Below are 23,333 nucleotides of genomic sequence, written 5' to 3'. Positions count from 1 at the left end.
GCGAAAATGAGGAAATCAGACTGCAACCACGCATACTTCCTATATACCACAGTTTTAAATTCCATCTGAATCTTTCACTTTTCAGTAAACAAATCAAGAAGTAATTTTGACGAAAACAATTCAAACAAAACTATTTAAGCACTAGGGTACCGAATATGTGTACTCCTGTATCTATAGTTGACTTTTGATCCAAAATATCAGTCACTGTGTGAGATAGAGATATACAATTGAAACTCAGAAATCATTCTTTCATGAAAATTGTAACTCTGTGCATAAAAAATGGATTGAATCGGGTCAATACTTCCCAGAACACAGAACACGTTTTACTTATCTTATATATAAAAATAAGTTGGGCTTTTGTCTGTTCTCTATAGCTGACTAAACCGTTGCATCCAATAAGGATGGTTTGTAAAAAAAAATCTTAAGTTTTAGTCAGCGTACGAGTGTAAATTTCCAAAGTTAGTTTTAACTTTTCCATTAAATTTTTTTTTTAAGTTTTTTGTGTTTTTCCAATTGATTTAATTGTAAAGTATTTGAATCATTCAATTTCGGCCGTTTGCTTTCTTTATTTCAGCTATTCAAAAGCTAAATTATTGAAAATTATTCAGTGAAAACTTTGTGTGTGTTTCATACAAAATGAAATCTGTTACGATGCCACGAAGATGTCGCCCTTATATAAGTCGGCGTTCTTCTTGCTATCAACATATACATACTACATTGGCAGCTCAAAGCACAAGCACGAGAACTCGCAGGATGCGATGACATACCTGTACGTGCGGAATTATGGACGGGCGGATTTGTTTGTTACATTCATTTGCAATGTAAAATGGCCATAGATTACGGAATTATTAAATTGCGACCAATGAGCAAGATCGTCAGGATGTCACAGAACGACTTTTCAAGCAACAGCTACGATGTTTGATGGATATAAAAGGTGATTTTTTAAGAGCTTGATAACTTTTTTTAAAAAAAAAACGCATAAAATTTGCAAAATCTCATCGGTTCTTTATTTGAAACGTTAGATTGGTTCATGACATTTACTTTTTGAAGATAATTTCATTTAAATGTTGACCGCGGCTGCGTCTTAGGTGGTCCATTCGGAAAGTCCAATTTTGGGCAACTTTTTCGAGCATTTCGGCCGGAATAGCCCGAATTTCTTCGGAAATGTTGTCTTCCAAAGCTGGAATAGTTGCTGGCTTATTTCTGTAGACTTTAGACTTGACGTAGCCCCACAAAAAATAGTCTAAAGGCGTTAAATCGCATGATCTTGGTGGCCAACTTACGGGTCCATTTCTTGAGATGAATTGTTGTCCGAAGTTTTCCCTCAAAATGGCCATAGAATCGCGAGCTGTGTGGCATGTAGCGCCATCTTGTTGAAACCACATGTCAACCAAGTTCAGTTCTTCCATTTTTGGCAACAAAAAGTTTGTTAGCATCGAACGATAGCGATCGCCATTCACCGTAACGTTGCGTCCAACAGCATCTTTGAAAAAATACGGTCCAATGATTCCACCAGCGTACAAACCACACCAAACAGTGCATTTTTCGGGATGCATGGGCAGTTCTTGAACGGCTTCTGGTTGCTCTTCACCCCAAATGCGGCAATTTTGCTTATTTACGTAGCCATTCAACCAGAAATGAGCCTCATCGCTGAACAAAATTTGTCGATAAAAAAGAAAAGAACCGAACACTGATTTTGATAATAAAATTCAATGATTTGCAAGCGTTGCTCGTTAGTAAGTCTATTCATGATGAAATGTCAAAGCATACTGAGCATCTTTCTCTTTGACACCATGTCTGAAATCCCACGTGATCTGTCAAATACTAATGCATGAAAATCCTAACCTCAAAAAAATCACCCGTTATATTGCAATGTCTAATACTGTAGTCAGATCGTGTTTTGAATAGAAAAATTTCACAATACAAAACAATGTGAACTAGAACTCTTCTGCAGTGACTTCAATGTCACTGTATAGCAACGCCAGGCCGATCATTTTATCTTAAAGCATGTTCGTCCTCAGCGACGTTTTCATGCGGCGAAGCTCAGAGCGTTCAGACCTCGCATTCGTCACAGAAAGTGCGCAGAATATGCGAATAAAACTAAAGGGTGATTTTTTAAGAGCTTGATAACTTTTTTTAAAAAAAAACGCATAAAATTTGCAAAATCTCATCGGTTCTTTATTTGAAACGTTAGATTGGTTCATGACATTTACTTTTTGAAGATAATTTCATTTAAATGTTGACCGCGGCTGCGTCTTAGGTGGTCCATTCGGAAAGTCCAATTTTGGGCAACTTTTTCGAGCATTTCGGCCGGAATAGCCCGAATTTCTTCGGAAATGTTGTCTTCCAAAGCTGGAATAGTTGCTGGCTTATTTCTGTAGACTTTAGACTTGACGTAGCCCCACAAAAAATAGTCTAAAGGCGTTAAATCGCATGATCTTGGTGGCCAACTTACGGGTCCATTTCTTGAGATGAATTGTTGTCCGAAGTTTTCCCTCAAAATGGCCATAGAATCGCGAGCTGTGTGGCATGTAGCGCCATCTTGTTGAAACCACATGTCAACCAAGTTCAGTTCTTCCATTTTTGGCAACAAAAAGTTTGTTAGCATCGAACGATAGCGATCGCCATTCACCGTAACGTTGCGTCCAACAGCATCTTTGAAAAAATACGGTCCAATGATTCCACCAGCGTACAAACCACACCAAACAGTGCATTTTTCGGGATGCATGGGCAGTTCTTGAACGGCTTCTGGTTGCTCTTCACCCCAAATGCGGCAATTTTGCTTATTTACGTAGCCATTCAACCAGAAATGAGCCTCATCGCTGAACAAAATTTGTCGATAAAAAATTTTCGAACCGAACACTGATTTTGGTAATAAAATTCAATGATTTGCAAGCGTTGCTCGTTAGTAAGTCTATTCATGATGAAATGTCAAAGCATACTGAGCATCTTTCTCTTTGACACCATGTCTGAAATCCCACGTGATCTGTCAAATACTAATGCATGAAAATCCTAACCTCAAAAAAATCACCCGTTATGAGTTATGGGGTAAGTATAAGTCTACATCGCAGTTTTTCAATGTTCCAAATGAAGTAGTCGGTAACTTGTTGTCTTTTGAATTTTACTTTTGCTCCCAATAGCACTGCCAGTGATGAAGATCACCTTTGACCTTCAAACGTCGCACGACGTTGTCGTTATCCAAAAGGCAGCCAATAAGATACTCCATTTCTTTGGTTTTCAAAGCACATACTTTTTCTGGAAAAACTTAGGTAAAATCCATTCAATGCTTCTCTAGAAAAGTGCGTCTTCAAATCTTCGTCGATTGCAACAGAGAAATGTACACTGAGACTCTTAGTATTCTTCGCAAGTTCTTCCCCATTTCCCTCCTCTGAATCCGCCACTGATTTTAGACACAAAAATACAATGTTAGGAGTAAAATAGGTCTACAACTTTGCTTCCGCCGTTTTTTTGTAAATTTAAGGCTTAACTCGTATTGTATAAAAACGGTCCAAAAGTGCTTTCCCTTATTCCTTCAAAAAGCAATGCTTAATTAACACACGAAATGTTTTATGATCCATTTTTTTGTAAACTAGCTCAAGTTACTTTCAAAAGTTCCATATTTTTTTAATACCTACCCTGCTTACCACGGATATCCGCTTGGGACAAATATTCCAATTTGCACATAATTATTTCATTTGTTTTAACGAGTATAGCATTGGAAAACAGAATGGATTGGAAATAGCAGCAGCAGCAATACCATCGGAAGCAGCAAATATCAATTGTTCAGTAAGTATGTGAAAATAGTGTGTGTTGTTTGAAATTGGACTGCGCAGTCCAATATAATACGCAAAAATAAATATGTACATATGTACATACGTATGTATGCATTTTATGCGTTTAAGGCGGCCTGCACAATCCATATATATAATATGTGAAAACTAATGTTTGTTTTATATTTTAAACTAGCTGACTCCGCATCCGTTTTCCTGCGTGAAATTACGTGTTTTGCATTGAAAAGAAAGTTAAATTTATCCTTTCTTTGCCAACATTTTTTGGTTTCTGTTCCGGTGCGTAAATGTACAGAGAAGATAGTTTTTCAACGCGTGAGTACGCCACGTATTTTTTGCCGTGTGAAAAACATAGCCGTTCCAAATTTATGCCACACATTTCTAGCGACTATCCTTGTGTCCTGTTGATCGTCATCTCAAATGCATTTTTTACTAGAAACGGAATCCCTTCAAACCGAAATAGCAATTAGATAGAACTCAAAGGAATTCGTAGAATCAAGCATTTTGCCCCCTTGTATTCGATATGTGCGTCACAATCAGTTGGGTTCCATTACACAATTTCGGCGCTTGCAGATTGCGAAATATAATAACGACAGATCCAAGTTTGAGACGCAAACGATGCGGTGGCATACCAAGCCTCTCCAAAGGATTTAGAAATTCCACTGGATAATTCACGACATCGTTTTAATTGTCAAGACGATCGATCGATTTGTATGAGCGCAAGTCTCCCGGAATTTGCCTTTGAATCTTCCAGTTTAAGTCAACAACATCGGTATTTTTGGCAGCTAACATTGCGCGAGCACTCAAGGAATCGTAGTTACGATAATTTGGTCAATGTTCGGATAAACATTCGTGATGAGTTCATCTTTCGTGGATCGATAAACGGCTGATGGAATGGATGGAAACCACCGGAAGTATCAACCGGAATTGATCCATTTCCAATTTTTAGCGAAGACGATGTAAAATATCTTCGGCAATGTCATTTTTGTTCGTATCCCATAATAGACACTTATATGAAGGCTGATATGTCGAAATGATTATCGCGAAAAGTGTGCGAACTTCATTTGCATTCCCGTGATTATAATTTCCCAGCAATTGTAACTTGCTTCTCAAAAAGTTGCACACTCCGTATCATTCACAGTACGCAATGACTCAAATGAAGTTGAACCGCGTACATTTATCAACAGAAACCGAAGGTAGAAACTATCGTCGTTTTTCGGGTGGATTGTGTAAATTCATCTTAATGCATAGTTGATAACACACCTGGATGTCCATCTACTGCATTCCATGCATAGTATCGAGGCATTTCCGAATGTCCTCGCAAATGGATCACTGACGAAAGTTGAGCAAAAAACTCGTAAATGTTAATTTTGTTGTTGGCGGTGTTTCCACTGGCTGTACTGAATTCCCTAGGTTGAAGTACACTCTTTGGCCATTCTCCAAATTAACTACGAGACGCACAACAGTCGGAAAACGTTCATGAATTGCAATGTTCTGCCATTGTCGTCTGGTGAGCGACGCTGATAGAGTGGATATCCATCATTTGCAGTTTGTGTTTCCGAAAGAAAAGTACGTGGATACTGTTTCGTGCATTTATTGTCAGACATACAAACTGAAGTGGGATTGTGGTGTCCGCAAGGGCCATGAACCATATTGGTTTTCATCACTTCGTATAATACTTTCTCTGTATTAGGAATTTCAGCAGAAATGATTTCATTAATTTGATCTGATGTAACCACCATCCAAAAAGAAATGTGTGCGGCAAATCTCTCTTTTGCCACTCAACAGAGTACATCTAGCATCTAACAGCACCACATATACATTGCTTCAAGATAAAGTTCATCAAACATCGTAACTGTTGTTTGAAAAGTCGTGCTGTTACATCGTGACGATCGCTTGCTGATTGACCGCGATCCATAATTCCGCACGTATGTCACCGCATCCTGGGAGTACTCGGTCATGTGCCTTAGGCTGCTAATGTATGTTGATGCCGAAAAGAACGCCGACCGATATTGGCGCGACCTCTTCGTGGCATCGTAAGAAATTTCAAACTGTAATTGATCAGTTTGTGTGCAACACATATAACGTTTTCACTGAATAATTTTCAAACATTGGCAAAATTGGTCCAGGCGTTTTTGAGTTATGTGCTTACCAACACATTTTGCGATTCATTTTTATATAAGCATAAGATGATCAAATAATATTTATCTTTTCTTTCAGATATTATTATTTTTATTTAATTATTCTTTCTTTTCAAATTTTATCACTATTTTTATTTAATTAATCTTTGCTTTCAGAGTAAATTCTATTTGTATTTAATGTACATATTTTATTTTTTCAGATAATATTAATCTTTTCTTTCAGATATTATTATCATTTTATAATATTAATCTTTCTTTTTCTTTTAGATATTACAAATTCAATGTAATTATTAATAACCTTTATTTTGTTTCAATCTTTTTTCAGATAATAATAATTTTTTAAATATAATATATTTTTATTTATATAATTTATAAAAATTTTATGGGAATATGTGAAAAATAAAATAAAATAAAAATTTTAAAAATTTAAAAGTTTGGTTTGAAATTTTAAAAGTAGGAATTAAAAAATACAACCCTGCATCAGCCGTCGATTAGGGATATTAGAGCAGGACAGATATACTTTTTTATATGACACTGCTGAATGAGCGCAACAGAGATGTATGATCACATGTATACGTACGTGTGAAGGGAAAAGACGGTAGGATATTCGCTCGGCCTAAGACACACTCTATATGTTTATCCTCACGTTTACCACCTTGTTACCCACTGATTATTTGGTTTTTTTCCCGCTCATGGTTGGCAGGGTAATAGAAACCATATACATAGATGGTAGTAGTGAGTAATAGTATTATCTATGTATGTGTCAGCCTCAGTAAAGCGTGGACGGGTCCTCAGCCGCACTTTTCTTGGAATTAAAAAAGAAAAGCAAAATTTCCCGCAAATGTCAAGAATTTGGCTCAAAAAGGGACAACAAGTGCAAACAGATCTCTATAAATATTTTGTAGGGTTAATGTTGACACAAATGTCCAAGGTCGATGTGAAACGATTTAATCGACTAGTGCTTGACCCTAGAGACATCTGTTACATATCATCAGCAAAGGATTTGAAATTGATTTATGGGTTTAAAGTTTAAACTTTAATCTGTTTTAATAGTACCGTTATATGGGTAGTGGGTGGAGTTATCATCTGATTTCATCCATTTTCACACTGTCGGTGAGAGTCTTAAGTGAATTTGACTATTGTGGCTTTAGTGGTCTTGGTGACGTGTACACTTAATCCATTAGAGGGCGATCCACTTTGTCTTTAAATTGTTATTGCACAGGTGCCCCTTGCTACTGCAAACCCCTGTGGAAAATTACAGTCCCATATATCATTAAAGTGCTTAGTTATTTCACTTTATATGTTTTCGTTCAATGGCGTGAAAGTTGTCCAGTTACGCTCATCTACGAACTCCGCCTTACTTTTTCGCCAAGGAACATCTGTATCAAATTTCATCCAAATCTTTATTTTTACTCAAGTTACAGCTTGCACAGACGTACGGGCGGACAGACAGACAGTCCCCGGATTTCAACTCGTCTCGTCATCCTGATCATTTATACAAACTTTATCTCGCTTCGTTTTAGGTATGAAAAACTTCTAGATTTTACAAGATGTATATCTTCACAAAATTTGGCATGGATTTTTGTAAAAGGCATAACTGCCACACAAACTGTACGATTAAAATCAAGTTCTTATATGGAAACTTCTTTTTGCTCTAACTCGGTTTTTTCTAATTTTTGTGGGGAGCTATCGATTCCATAGAAAGACGAATAGGCAGACAATATCAATTTTTTTAGCTCCCATGATAACTGAACTTGATCTTTATCTTTTAAAGTAAAGTCTTTACGTTAAAAATTGATTTTCTTTAAATAAGTTGCTCAAATAGAAACATTTTTTGGGTTAATATGTGAAAAAACTGAAACTTACCTGTATAGTTGAAATGTTCGTGGTGATGCGTTAATGGATATGGGTATCGGTCCAATGTGAGCTACTGCCGCTTCTATAGCTTTTTCATCCTTAGTCGGGAGTACTGCCCAAGAGGTTACATTTACAACAGCTAGCTCGGCGGCAAATTGACATTTATCCTTCTGTTCAAATTAAATTAATTTTTTATTAGAAAACGAAAAAGTTAATTTAAATTAAGTTCTGGCAGATCTAATTAATGAAGCCAAGGGCGTTCCGGCCATCAAAGAATAAAAGATTAGTTTTTTAAGTGTTTAAGTAAAAGTCCTGGCGGTAAAAATAATGTTCACCCAAAAAAGTTTTTGGCTAATATTGAGCTTACAATACCGAAATCAACCTTTCCAATCCAACCAATACGGCCTGAATAATTTTTTAATGAGGTGTCATATATACTAGGTGCGTTCCAAAGCAAACAGGATTTTTTGAATCTAGCGCTCCATGGTGGCGCCATCTATGTATCGACTGGTGCGTTAGAATCTGCTATTGTGTTTTAAGTGTCAGTATGTATGTCTTATCGGGGCGAAAATGAGCTTCAAACAAAGAGCCAACATTAAATTTTGTTTTAAAATGGGTAAAACTTTTACCGAAATTGATGAAACAAGTTTATGGCGATGATTACCCATCCCGTAGCAGAGTGCACGAGTGGTTTCAACTTTTTCAAAGTGGTCGTGAGGACATAAATGACGATCAACATGCGGGCCAATCAAAATCGGTGATCACTGGAAATTCTATCGAAACTGTGCGTGAATTCATCAAAAACCAGCCGAAATCATCTTTGAAATTCATGGAAGTGGAGTTCAATATCTCCAAAATATCGATTTATCGCATTTTGACCGAACATTTGGGCTTACGAAAAGCGTGTGCACGGTTTGTTCCGCATAAATTGACTGACGACCAAAAATTGTCTCATTGATCGACGCTTGTGACCGATTATTTGACCAAAAATCACATTTTAACCATTTACCACTGCCCGTATTCACCTGATATGGCAACGTGCGACTTCTTTCTTTTCGGAAAAATGCATTTGCCTATGAAAGGAAAGCGTTATGCAGACGTAGAGGCCATTCAAAACACTTGCACCGGCATACTGGCGGCCATACTGGTCAACGAGCTAAAACTCGTCCGACTATTTTGAATAAAATAAATTGATTTTGCCGAAGAAACCATTTGTTCTGTTTCTTTTAGAGAGTCCTGTTTACTTTGAAACGCACCTTGTACGTCGTTGAGCATGAAGTCATTCACGGTCCATAATTTTTAAAGTAATTAATTAATTGGGCCATTTAACGTTTTAAATTTGAATTATCTATATTTCGACATTGGAAACGTCAAATACCATTCGGAAAGTGACAGATATTCAGTAAAAAGTCTAAAATTTACGAAATGGGTCGCGACAGAGCCGTCTACGGTTCGCAGATTGGGCAGAAGATCGTTTGACCGAGAATGGTCAATTTTACCGAAAAATCATCTTTTCGGACGAGACTCATTTCCATCTCGATGGTTACGTTAACACGCAGAATTGTCGCATTTGAGGCACAGAAACCCCGCACGTAATCGTCGAGAAGTCAATGCACCCAGCACGAATCACTGTATGGTGCGGATTTTGGTCTGGTGGAATCATCGGCCCATTTTTCTTCGAAAATGAAGAAGGAACCGCCGTAACCGTCAATGGTGAGCGATATCGCGCAATGTTAACCGAATTTTTCTTCAAGCAAATGGAAGAGGAAGACTTGGGCAACATTTGGTTTCAGCAGGACGGCGCTATGTGCCATACAGCAAACGCTACACTGAATATTTTACGCCCTATCTTCGAAAATCGCATAATCACCAAAAGAGGTGATGTGAATTGGCCTCCCAGAAGCTGCGATTTATCGCGTTGTACTATTTTCTGTGGGGAGCTGTTAAAGATAAATGTTACGCCAACCACCCAGAAACAATTCAAGATCTAAAGTACGAAATTCAAGCTGCTGTAGCTGCCGTAAGGCCTGAAACCATCGAGAAAGTACTCCAAACTTGGGTGGATCTGATAAGCTACTGTAAACTCAGCCGTGGTGGTCATTTGTCTGAAATTGTTTCCACAAATAAATTTCATAAAACAACCTTTTAAATAAATTTTAAACCTTTGAAAAATATCAAGCCGTTTTTTTTTATTGACTTTTGAAATTTAAAATTATATGGCCCTCTCTTTATAAAATAAAGTAAAATTTTTTACACAATAAAAAAATAAATGTAATGCAATAATGAAAAAAGTGAGCGTGGTTTTAAATATTTATCTCAAAAGTGCACATCTCTACTAAAGCTAAAACAACCAAACTTGCTGAGAACAAGACCTTCCACACATTGTCCTTAAAATATCAAATTATGAAAATGGTTAAAATTTGATTACAATCCCGCCAATGCTCCATATATTGGGTTGTCAAAAAAGTCTTGCGGTATTTTCGCTAGTTGGAGCTGAAATCGCGTAGTTCTAGTTTTATTCGTCGCATCGGGTCATGCTATACCTTTTTGGAAAGCTCATTTCACACGAATTACGATATTATATGTAATTTATCAGAAATTACATATTTTCCGTTTAAATAGAAAACTTCGGCTAATTTTCCGTACTGTGCGGCTTGCCGTTCAGTTTATTAATAATCATTTTATTCTTTATAAACATTTTTGTTTAAATATATACCCATTTTATTGGGGAACACACGCCACTGCTGTGATTGAAATGAAAATATCTGTATTTTAGGTTTTTATTTAACAATTTTATTTAAAGCACTAATTTGGTATTTTAAATAAAAAATATGATGCCGGTGCTAGCGATCGAGTTGCTTCGGATCGTGGTCGAATTGGATTAACCGGAACATTAGCGAGACAGTATCTGGCTGCTTTGGGATTAAAATCTGAGCGTTTCGCGCAGGATCGACGGCGATCGAAGTGTACAGCTGTAGCGCGGCGGAGATGGGTGGTGACGAAGTCGAACGTTTTTATTACACTTGAATGCTGTGCGTGGGATGGGTGTCGCAAAACGAAAATTGAAGTGCTGTTGATAATATGCGTACCGAAATGTGTGAGACGAAAGTAAGTTTCCGCGGCGCAGTGGAGAATCGAATGTTGATGGTCGGAATGTGAGGAACGAATTGACCTGCTTTCCATTTGCCCATCCTTTTTGTTACGTGGGTTTTCGTAGATGTGTTGAGTTATGCTGTAGCGTCATCAGCTGTGGTGAATGGCGATGTAGCATTAGGATGCGCCAGTTTTACCGAGTAGAGGGGGTGGATGCTTAACTCATTTAAACAATCTTATTTGCTAAATTTACTTGGAGCCGTTGTGCTGACTTGAAATTCCTCAGCATCAACGACCCAGCATATATTAAATAAACACATCAAATAATAACAGTGGCACTGGATTTCATTTTTAAAGGAATTTAAAAGATGATTACTTGTTTATGCATATTTCTTTATTTATGTATTTATGCATGTTAATATGTATGTATGTAGTTGAATCTGAAGATTCAACTTACATTTTAGAGGAATGAAAAATATTTAGAAAATACTTGTCTTTTTTGGTATATCGACAAGTTTGAAAGTGGTGGAGTCTTTTGACGACTCAACTCCCCCAGTGTTACTGTTTGAACTCTCCTGAGTTCTTGTATTTACAATTTTTATTTTTGCTGTTTTTTTCTTTAATATTATTACTAGGATTGCTACTACTACCATTACAATGATTACACTGTGATAGTCAAAAAAAAAGACCAGACCAAATTCGACGATTTCCCCCCATTTCGGGTCCTACGAATCGAACTGCATCATTACTTTTTTGAGTTACAATCATGGTTTCATACAAAAATTTTTGTTGAAGTTTTTCATCAAAGTGGCCCATTGTAAGAGAAAGGCACATTTTCTTCGGTCTCTAACTTTTTTAATGTTGACTTTTTTGGTAAACTTTCTTTGGCAAAGCTTCTCAGAATAAGTCCGTCTTTAAGTTCTTAGATGACTGTAAACCCCAAAATCAATGTTTTTTGTGTCCTTATAGCCAATATGTCGAAAAAACTGAAATTTAATTCATTTTTTTTTAATGTTTTTTCCCCCACGTTTCGTCAACATTTTAATTTACCCTTTGATACTTATACATTAAGTGACATCTTGTAATAGTAAGAAACTTACGCAAAGACAACGTTCTGAACAAACTAACCATTAGAAAAAAAACTTAACCAAATTTGTATTTTTTAAAAAAGCTACACTAACTACATATGTTTGTGTGCTGTTTTATTTTTTTTTTGTATCTTTTAAGTGTTATCAATAAGTATCATAAATTTGTACACAATATTTAAATTAAATTTAATAAGACTCATCTATCAATGTCCAACACAAATCAGCAAGCAACGAGTCAAGCTTTTAACCACTGCACTGATAAGAAATAACAACAAGTATCGTTTGAAAGAAACGTTAAATGCTTGCCTAAGAGTCAAAATTTAAGCATAGATTGCAGTAGTTAATTTGACTTTGACTTCGCGGTGCCTTGTATATTAAGAAAATAAATTAAAATGAATAAGTTTCCAGTTGGCCCATCGTAGTTCTGCTACTTACTTATGTGGAAAATTTACAAGCCCTCGGAGTAGACGCAAAATATCTTCGGGAACTGCCGGCATCTACGAGGAATAGTTCGATTTGCCCGTTATAAGAGACGTAGATTGGGTGGCAAATACCATTTGCACGCAATGCAACAACAACCTGCATAACTGGTCAAAAAGACTGTGCCTAAAAATGGGGTTCGGCATCCCAATGATTTGAATAGATCCACAAGGGCGTCATACTGGTAACTGCTACGAGTACAAGAACAAATTTGCAAGACTAAAAAAAAAACACAGTTTACACACTGCACAGCTACCAGTATCTCACTCAGAAAATGTTCCAATACCAAGACGTCCAAGTCCAACTGACAGATATATTTCGCCAACATTTTCCACCGAGCCTACAGATCTACTCTCAATGTATAACCCAACCGAAGTTGAAAGCCCATGTCGTCACTAGAAGATTTCCCAAGCCCGTTTGAATACGATGGTCCGACAGCTGAAATTATCGCAAAGACAAGCGATTTGCCCAGCACATCATCTTCGATCGGTAAATACATTGTCTAAAGATGTGAAGGTGTATGGATACCGCAAAAGACAGCAGGAGCTTTTAGATTTCTTTGAGGTTAATGGCGACAATACTTTTTCGTATTGTAAAAATATTCCTGGTCTTATGCAATACATGAACTGTGAGTACAAACCAGAGCAATGACGCTTGTTTGTTGACTCGTCGAAAAATAGTTTAAAAGCAGGATTGCTGTATGTGGATAACACAATCCAATTGCTATAAGTTCCAACATGGCCCCGATATAAGAAAACTTATGAAAAACGCAAAATTCGGAGAACTTCTAAGGCCAAATGAAAAAATTGCCTGGAACTCCGTTATGACCGTTATAAACCATTGCTTAGGAGTGCACCGGTCTGAAGATTGGAAAAAATATGTGGATGACATGGTGGACGCTTTTGAAGAAATAGGTGTGAATATGTCCTTAAAAATTCATTTCCTTCACCATCACAAGGACCATTTTGAGCAGCAAGTTCCGACTGAATCCGATGAGCATGGAGAAAGATTTCACCAAGTCGCCGCCCCCCTTGAGCATTGGTACAGCGGCAAAAAGCTTGACTCGTTGCTTGCTGATTTGTACACAATAATCATGTATCAAAGGGTAAATTAAAATATTGACGAAACGTGAGGGAAAAAACATTAAAAAAAATGAATTAAATTTCAGTTTTTTCGACATATTGGCTATAAGGACACAAAAATCATTGATTTTGGGGCTTACAGTCATCTAAGATCTTAAAGACGGACTTATTCTGAGAAGCTTTGCCAAAGAAAGTTTACCAAAAAAGTCAACATTAAAAAAGTTAGAGACCGAAGAAAATGTGCCTTTCTCTTACAATGGGCCACTTTGATGAAAAACTTCAACAAAAATTTTTGTATGAAACCATGATTGTAACTCAAAAAAGTAATAATGCAGTTCGATTCGTAGGACCCGAAATAGGAGGAAACCGTCGAATTTGGTCTTGTCTTTTTTTTTTTTTTAAAGCTATCACAGTGTTATCAATGTTATATTAATACCATATGATACATTTTTATGGTAATTTAATTCTGTAATTTCTTTATGTTTTCTGTATTTTTGATTGCAATATCATTGAATGTTAATTTTGGTGTGCAGTTTTGGTTTAATTTTTCGGCAGGTTATATAATTGTATGAATATATTCTGTTTTATTATTTTTAAATTCTTGTTTTAAAATTTCCATTTTACAATTTACAAATTTGATTATATAGTTATTTTTTAATACAATTTTTCCGTCATCGCAGTTTTGTTTTATTGCATCATTTTTTGCATTTCTTATTAATATTGTGTCATCGCTTATTTCTTGTATTGATGTTTTGTTATTATATTTAAATTCGCAAGTATTTGAAAATATGCAGTTTTTTCTCAAATTTAGATTTTTAAATGCTTTATTTTCTATGTACATAATCAAAATAGTTTTCGGCAAATTTTTATAACGAATTTTTCTTTTTCAATAATCTGTAACTTATTTCTATTTGGCATTGGGGTTATTAATTGAATCTTAGTTTGAAAAAATGTTCTTGGTATCCGAATTGCGAATATTATTGTATCGTTTCTGTATACTACTGCTCCTACTTTTGATAATTTTAGTTTGTAAAAAGCAATCTCATATTTTTCAATTTCTTCCCTAGTTAACATACTTGGATGTACCATATTGTATTTAGCCGCCGCTATATTATTTTGTATTTCTTAAACTTTACTTTCTATGAATTTTAGTTTATTCATTTCATCATTATACAAAATTTTTCTTTCAATTCTATTTTCCTCTTTGTTTATTATATTTAAAGTTTCTATTATTTGTTTCCCATCTGATTCTACAGTTCCTTTTAATAAGTTTAGTGATCTATTTAAATGTTCATTAATTACTATTTGTTTATTTAAATTTACAATGGCATTATGGCCATTTTCTTCAATAATTTTTAAATGGTTCAAAATGTCTTGTCTGTCATCATCATCCATGACTCCAAACATCCATTTATATGCTATTCCTCCTATATTTATCAAACCTCTTTTATTTCTCTTTTTGATATTCGGTGTTATAGATGTGATTTTTGCTTTTATATTTTGTATATCATCAAACAAAATTTCTTTATTTTCAATATTTAGTTTTTCAATATTTTCTTTTACCTGATCAACTATGTCTGCTATCTTGTTCGGATTTATAGTATGTATAACTGTACTTATTTCGTTAACTATTTCTATGTCCGCTGTTTGTATAATTGTATACCCCGCATCTTCTATTATTGGTGTAATTTGCAAAAGTGCTGTCACCAATGATATGATTATTGTTAAAAAATAACTATTATCGTCATCTGTAAAAGTAAAAATGTATATGGGTTTTGATTTAAAAAAAATTAAATTGGATTTTAGTCGCCTCTTACGACAGGCATCTCTTACCATGGGTATATTCTAGAAGAATAAAAAAAATTAAATGTAGAAAAAAAAATTAAATGTTATTATCTCCATTAAATGCCCTTAGACTGAATGAATCGTCATCATTCTCATTTGGATTTTCTATGTTTGCCAATTTCATTGGTCTTTTTATATTTGCCGGATGGATTTTTTGTAAAGGAAATATTCTGAAATATGGTTGATCTTTATGCCGTACTCTTTTGTAGTTTTTAATTGGTCCTGTTTGTCTGTTTTCTATATATTCTTCTCTGTTTTGATTTAATTTGGCTATTGTTTTCTGTTTTACTGTATTTATTCTATCTTGTAATATGGATGGACAAATGTTTTCTTTGGCGTCCCTAGGAGAACATTTGATAGTTGAGTGGTACTACCGTTATAGTTGCATATAACAATTTGTATCCTCATTTCTGTTGAAAGACTAGAGTCCTCAATCCCTGTTAGTTTTTCCAACAAGGTTGAGTGCAGTCTCTCAATGTCTGCATTTCGTGTATGGCTATTTGGTTTTGTGTGATGGACTTCTACATTTTCGGCGTTTAAATATTTTATTAATTGTTCTGCTCTAAACTCATTATCCATAATAATTTTTTTAAGTTTACCGAATTTCGCAAAATGTTCCATAATTATTGTTTTTTTAGCTCTCCAGTTTCTGTCTGTTATTCTGAAAGCTGCTGCGAATTTTGTTTATTTATCAATTACTGTTACAAATGATTGCTTATTGAAATGAAATATATCTACAAGAAGTATCTCATCTTTATTGGTTGGAGTTTCAGTTAGGTGAAATTTAGGTTTAATGGGTTTCCTATCGTATTTGATTTGTTGGCATTTTTGGCAATTATTTATTATCAATTGTATTTCTTCTTTGAATTTTGGAAAATATATTTTATCTTTTAATGTATTATAGGTTTCATTTATGCCACTATGCATAGATTCTTTTGTGTGTGATATTTGCTTATGTAATTCTTCTTATAAATTTTAAACTTCTATCTTGAGCAAACATTTCAATAAGTAGTTTTTGTATTTTGTGGTAATCTGCTTCAGATACTTCTGAAAATATTCCTACTATTCCGTTTCCTTTTATATATTTTTTTAATGTTTCCTTGTTCTCTTCTTTTTCATCCATTGGGTTTATTTAAATTATTTTTCTTCCATGGAGTCTTTGCATTTGCTCTTTTTGTCTATATGTTAATATAATTTGAATTTTATATTTATTTACAATTTCTTTTCTAATTGGAAAGTGTTCAAGCAGTTCTTCATCTGCTGAATGAATTGTTTCCGACAATTCTAAGTTTGATTCATTGTCGTTACCTTCTTTTATTTTTGGTGAGTTTTCAATTTGCAAAAAATTTTTTGCTGATCCACCAATTTTCAAAACATAAATAAACCTGAATACTATTTCTTCCTGTCCTACATAGTCCCTTCGTACACTGTCAATTGCTTCAATGAAAGATGGCAATTTTTTACAATTCCTTCAAAGGGAGATACATATCTTAAGTCTTTTTCGACTCTTTGCCTAATTGTAAGTTTATTTATTGCTGCATTTTGTGCAGCTATCTGTGTTAAAGATGCCAAGCATCGAGTTAGCATTTCTATTTGCTCTGCCTTATTTTTTATTTTTATTATTTTTTTATTTCTTATTTTTTTTTGCAACAAAAATTATAAAACAATTGCAACTCTGTTGGCTTGTTTCTTTTCTCGTCTGTTCGTTTCTTTTTCTAACGGTATTGTTTTTGAATTGATTGAAACATTTAGTGAGTATAATTTTTTTTTTTTGCAAAGAAAGTAATGGCTTCAAAGAAAACTACTACTTAAATTACTAAATTATTAGTTGAATATTATTTTATATACTTTGCTGTTGGTGCTGCTGTTGTTGTTGCTGTTGTTACTGTTACTGGTGTCGTTGTTGTTGTTAATGTTGTTGCTGTTTTTTGCTGATGTTGTTACTGTTATTGTTGCTGTTGCTTTTGTTAATGTTGTTGTTGTTGCTTTTGTTACTGTTGTTTTTGTTGCTGCTGATGTTGCACTTACAAATATCTCTGGTACACAATTACATATAATTTTTATAAAATTATTTTATAGTTCACTTTTTTTTACTTCAACAAATTATGCGAAATTGTATATGCTTTACATAAACGCCTTAAAAAAATATTTTTTCTTTTATTTTTATTTTTTTTTTGTAACTTTCATTTATTTAGAAAAGTTTGTTAATAATTTATTTTCAATTTATTTATTTAGCGTATTTTATATAGTTTAATTTACTTCATAATATTTTATTTATTTAGTATAAGTTTGAGAATAACTTTTGCTTTCAACGCACTAAAATTGTTACAATGTATAGTAGAAAAATGGGGAACACCGAATTACCGACTGCGCCAATTACGATATTATATGTAATTTATCAGAAATTACATATTTTCCGTTTGAATAAAAAACTACCGCTAATTTTCCGTACTGTGCGGCTTGCCGTTCAGTTTATTAATAATCATTTTATTCTTTATAAAAATGTTATTTGCTAAATTTACTTGGAGCCGTTGTGCTGACTTGACATTCCTCAGCATCAACGACCCGGCATATATTAAATAAATATATCAAATAATAACAGTGGCATTGGATTTCATTTTTAAAGGAATTTAAAAGATGATTACTTGCTTATGCATATTTCTTTATTTATGTATTTATGCATGTTAATATGTATGTATGTAGTTGAATCTGAAGATTCAACTTACATTTTAGAGGAATGAAAAATATTTAGAAAATACTTGTACACGCCAACACGTGTTTGATTGATTGTCGTTTCTTTTAAGTCGTTCGTGAGTTATAGCGTCGCAAACATGGAGCAAAATAAAGAGAAAATACGGCATATTTTACAGTACTACTACGATAAAGGTAAAAATGCATCTCAAGCCGCCAATAAAATTTCTGCAGTTTATGGAACCGATACAGTTTCCATTTCCACCGCACAACGATGGTTTCAACGTTTTCGTTCTCTTGTAGAGGTGGTCGAAGATGCGCCACGCTCCGGAAGGCCTGTCGTCGAAAATTGCGATAAAATCGCTGAATTGGTCGAAATAGACCGGCATAGTAGTCATCAAACCGTTATAAATCATTTGAAGAAGCTTGGAGTCACTAAGAAGCTCGATGTAGCTTTGCAAATATAGTGCCTATAAGTCTGTGATGTAACAAAATTGTCGATATTAAACATCACCCCATATATGAAAAATGTGGACGGCAGTGTATATGACTGACTTTTTACACAAAAAATGGTCAATTTGTCAGATAATTATTTCAATTTAGGAAGAACCTTGTTTGGAAATGAGTATTATCGGGTCAATACTTTCCTAAGATATCATAATCTAATATAATAACTTTCGAATTTTTTGATGACCTTACATTTTCTAGATATCTTATATATTGACCGATATACGATACCGATGACCGATATATATATCGTATGCGATATAATGTCGGCTGGTACAAAACGATTTGCATCACTACCTTTTGCACCTGATGGCAAAAAGCTAATGCAATATAAAGAAGAAGGACTCTGGTTAAAATATTGATTTAAAGGAAACGAATGGTGGTTCTAATTACACTTTAACTGAAACTTACCACTGAGACAGTTGAGTCGCTTTCAGCTCGCATACACCGTCAAAAGGACAAGGGCTTAGTTCTGGTGTAACTGAGCATTTTACGGTATACTCTTGCAACTTGTAAGAATCAAATCCAGCGAAATTTCTTACGGTGCTGGCAAAACTTTGTATTAAAAAATGTTACGAAAGAATTAAAAATCCATTATTCGATGAGCCCGTCAAAAATTATAATAAATTTTAGCATTTTCTAGACTTACCTGTAAATTGAAGGTCATTAACTTAGACTTGTTTTGTTGCCGTATTTTAGTTCGCGTTAGCTAAAATTATATTAAAAGCATCATGGAATGAGATACGTGAGAGATGAGGTACCAAAATCATAATAAGTAGTGCCCAGTTGGGTATTATGGACTCCATTTTATCTACCATATTTTTGCTACTATGAGACACAAATTGCAGCCCACATACTGATAAAATGTCCCAGAGTTTCGTTAAGGTACCTCACACATTATCACCAATCATATGGAGTAAGATCAGCCGAATGGTCGAAAATCCTGATATTAATTATAAGGAGTCTAGGTAAATTTTTCGCCTAATTGTATCCATTTTATGGACATAGATATACTGTTATGAGAAAACGCAATTTCATTGAGGTAACCCACAATTTGCCCGATATATGTATGCAGTATAAGATCATCCCATTTTTCGACATTCAGACACGATTTTATCAGAGAAAGATCCTCTGAGTTTCAAATATAGACCTCACGCACTGACCGATCACTTCGATGAAAATTCCCAAGCTCCCCCCCTTTAAAGTCTTCTTAAACCATTTTGGGAGCATAATTGTATGTCTTTTTCGTATTTAGTTATTGATTTATCGCTATTTTAGTATTTAACAGTACCGTTATATAAAGAGTGGACGGGTTTATCATCTGATTTCATAAATTTTTACAGTGCCGGTTGGAGTGTTTAAGGGATTTGTTTGGAGTGAATTTGGTTCGTTAGTATGGATGCTTTTGGAGATATGTACATTAATCCTGTTAGACAGCATGACATCTCCCATTTTCTAAACGTTTTACCCATTGGGCCCCTAATTAATACAGCTACAGTTCTGTATGCCAAATTTGCAGTTCGGTATCTAAATTTAGCACTTCGTTATGACGTTTTATAAAATTTTTCGTTTAATGGCGTTGACAATGGTTCGATCACGCTCATGTACGATCACTAGTTCCATTTTTTGTCTAGAAGCGCGTGTAATAAGTTTCATTAAGATATCTCAATTTTTATTCAAGTTGAAGTGTGCACAGCAAACGGACAGAGAGACAGACGGACAAACAGACATCGGGATTTCACTATTTCATCATTTTGACCGCATATACACATTAATATATGTACATATGTACAAGTATAGTAGTTTAATGTGCTACAAACAATCGTTAGGTGAACTATTATACTTTGTTGCAATATGTTGTAATAATCTAACCATATCTGATTTCATGACATCTACTACATTTTTTATCGGTTTTAATTCAGATTCCGCATGCTTTCGGATTTTAAAACACCCGTTATTTTATTACGAATAGGGGATCTAGATCATGGACTGTTTCGGCCCGATTCTAATAATTAAATTCTCATAAATATCCAAATTGATTAATAAACAAGTTCGAAAGGGCTAAGTTCGGGTATAACTCATCATTTTGTTTTATAGAAATTTCTGCCGCCAAGGACGCTACAATATTTTTAAAAGTGGGCGTCGTGAAATTTAACGGGTGATCCGAGATACTTTTTTCAATAGACTTTTTTGACGCTGGAGTCATTAATAGCTCTCATGCTATTTTTGTTCAGTAGTTTTTGGAATTTCATCATGGAAAAACTTACGCCTATACATTGTTTACAAATTGTCAACTTTATGCAGAAAGTTCACGTTCTGCAATGAATGTGTTTCGCGGACTTCGTTCAACTTATGGTTAATATAATCGGCCTACTGAGCGTACTACTCGTATGCGCAACATCATCACCCATCTTGAGACCCAGCATTTGTTATTGTATAATCTTTGACCGAATAGATCACATCCAGCACGCAGTGACAAAAACATAGCTGAGAGTGTACACGAAGACAATGGAGATTCTGCGCTGTTCGCTCTAGGACTGATGTATCGAACGACTTAACGGATTTTACGTCGAGATCTTACATTGAAAGCGTACAAAATACATCTTGTACAAGAACTGAAGCCGCTCGACCTTCTCAAGCGACATAGCTTCGTTCTATTCGCTCTTGGAAAGTTTCTAGAAGAGTCAACGATTTTGAGCCAAATTTTGTTCAGCGATAAGGCCAATTTCTGGCTTAATGGGTATGAAGACAAGCGAAATTGCCGCCTTTGGGGACGAAGGGCCTCATGAAGAACAGCCATTTCATCCACAAAAAAACAACGGTTTGGTGTGGTTTATAGGCTGGTGAAATCATCGGTCCATATTTCTTCAAAAATGATGGCTATAAGAAGGTAACCGTCAATGGCGACTATTTGATCCCTGAAATTGAAGCTCGTGATCTCGCCGACATTTGGTTTCAAGAAGACAGCGACACCTTCTACACATCGCATCAATTAATGGATTTATTGAAAGTACACTTCATTGAGCAGATAATGTCAATTTTTGGGCCGGTCGATTTGCCACCAAGATCTTATTAGACTTTTTCTTGTAGGAATATATAAACCTATAGTCTATGCGGACAGCCCCACTTCGATTCAAGCCTTGAAGCAAAACATCACGAGTGTCATTCGCCAGTTAGCAGTCGAAATGCTCGGTCGAATCATTGAACATAGGACTCAATGGATGGACCAACTGAGACCAACCAGCCGGCCAACATTTGTAAGAGAAAATCTTCAAAAACTAAATGCCAAAAAATGTCCTTTGCATTATATTAAACATTCCCCATTAATTTTGTAGTTTCTGTGTTTTTTCTTTAAAAAAGTAGGGAACCTCGAAATGGACCACGCTTTATATCTATACTAATATTATAAAGCTGAAGAGTTTGTTTGTTTGAACGCGCTAATCTCCGAAATTACTGGTTCGAATTGAATAATTCTTTTTGTGGATAGTCCGTTTATCGAGGAAGGCTATAGGCTATATAGCATCACGCTGCGAAGAAACAGTGGTATGTGTAAAAAAGGGGAGAAATTATTTATCTTTGAGGGCTGCCGTTCCTTGCGCTGCGAAAGCAGTTCAAGATACACAAAAGTTATGTATGAAAGAATTTTTATTTATTTTATTAAAGCTAACATAACAAACAAATTATTATATTAACTATTGTACGCAGCACTAGCATCATAGAATATGAAAGAATTATTTCTCTTTTAATGATCTAAAAAAAAGTCCGTGACTACCGTTTTTGTGATAACTAATTTGGTCGAAATTATTTGTTAGAGTTGTATTAACATAATAATGTTAGAGTTGTTACATGCAATATAAAACTATTCAAATTTTTGAGGTAATCCGTAATTTTTGTGGTTAGCAGTAATTTTATTATTTTAGATCTTACTCGCTGATGTTAATTCCTACTCTGCTTTTCTTAGAAAATGCCACGGAAGCGGAAATCTGGTATATCCAAAATGGCTGGCTTATTGACTGGTGATTTCCGTCAAACCCTCCCAGTGATTCAGAGGGGGACACCAGCAGATGAAATTCAAGCGTGAATTAAATCATCACGCTTATGGTCGACAGTTGAAAAACTCCGCCTGAAAACGAATATGAGAGAGCATCTTCATAATGACGTGGATTCAGGACTTTACGCAGAAATATTGTTGAAAATTGGTGATGGTTGTTTAGATGTTGACGTTGAAGACTACATATTACTGTCAAGAGAATTTTGTAATTTAGTAGAAAGTGATGTGGATTCCATTACTAATGTTTTTCCGGAATTGCGACAAAATTTGTGTAGTGATCAGTGGTTGTGTGCAAGAGCAATATTAGCACCAAGAAATGAAATTGTTAATAGGATCAACACTGATATTTTAAACGAGGTTCAGGGAAAAATTAAGGAATATTTGTCAATGGATACAATTGTAGATACGGAACTAAGTACTTCATATCCTGTGGAGATTTTAAATTCACTTGAACTATCGGGTGTACCGTCACATAAACTTCAATTGAAACTAAATGTACCAGTAATGCTTATGCGAAATCTAGATGCTCCTCTGCTATGTAATGGAACAAAGCTTCGGATAACAAAATTGGGACAGAACATACTTGGTGCTACTATTTTATCAGGAGTCGGTAAGGGAAATAGTGTTATAATACCTCGGATACCAATTGTTCCCACTGACTTTCCATTCAAATTTAAAAGGGTTCAGTTTCCCGTCAAGCTTAGCTTTGC

General features: G+C 34.9%; 1 protein-coding gene across 2 annotated transcripts in view; it reads right to left on the bottom strand.

Annotated features, from left to right (window-relative positions):
• LOC125779386 (procathepsin L) overlaps nucleotides 1–23,333 on the bottom strand; it is a 323,484-nt gene that overhangs the window by 159,616 nt on the left and 140,535 nt on the right. For both annotated transcript variants that reach the window (XM_049460725.1, XM_049460724.1), the window contains exon 5: nucleotides 7,796–7,956. In XM_049460725.1, coding sequence (XP_049316682.1) covers nucleotides 7,796–7,956 — 161 coding nt within the window. The remainder of the gene's footprint in view (nucleotides 1–7,795; nucleotides 7,957–23,333) is intronic.

This window comes from Bactrocera dorsalis, chromosome 6, assembly GCF_023373825.1.
Source record: "Bactrocera dorsalis isolate Fly_Bdor chromosome 6, ASM2337382v1, whole genome shotgun sequence".
Taxonomy (NCBI): Eukaryota; Metazoa; Arthropoda; class Insecta; order Diptera; family Tephritidae; genus Bactrocera; species Bactrocera dorsalis.
The sequence above is the reverse complement of the archived record's forward strand: the minus strand, read 5'-3'. Positions and strand labels throughout refer to the sequence as shown.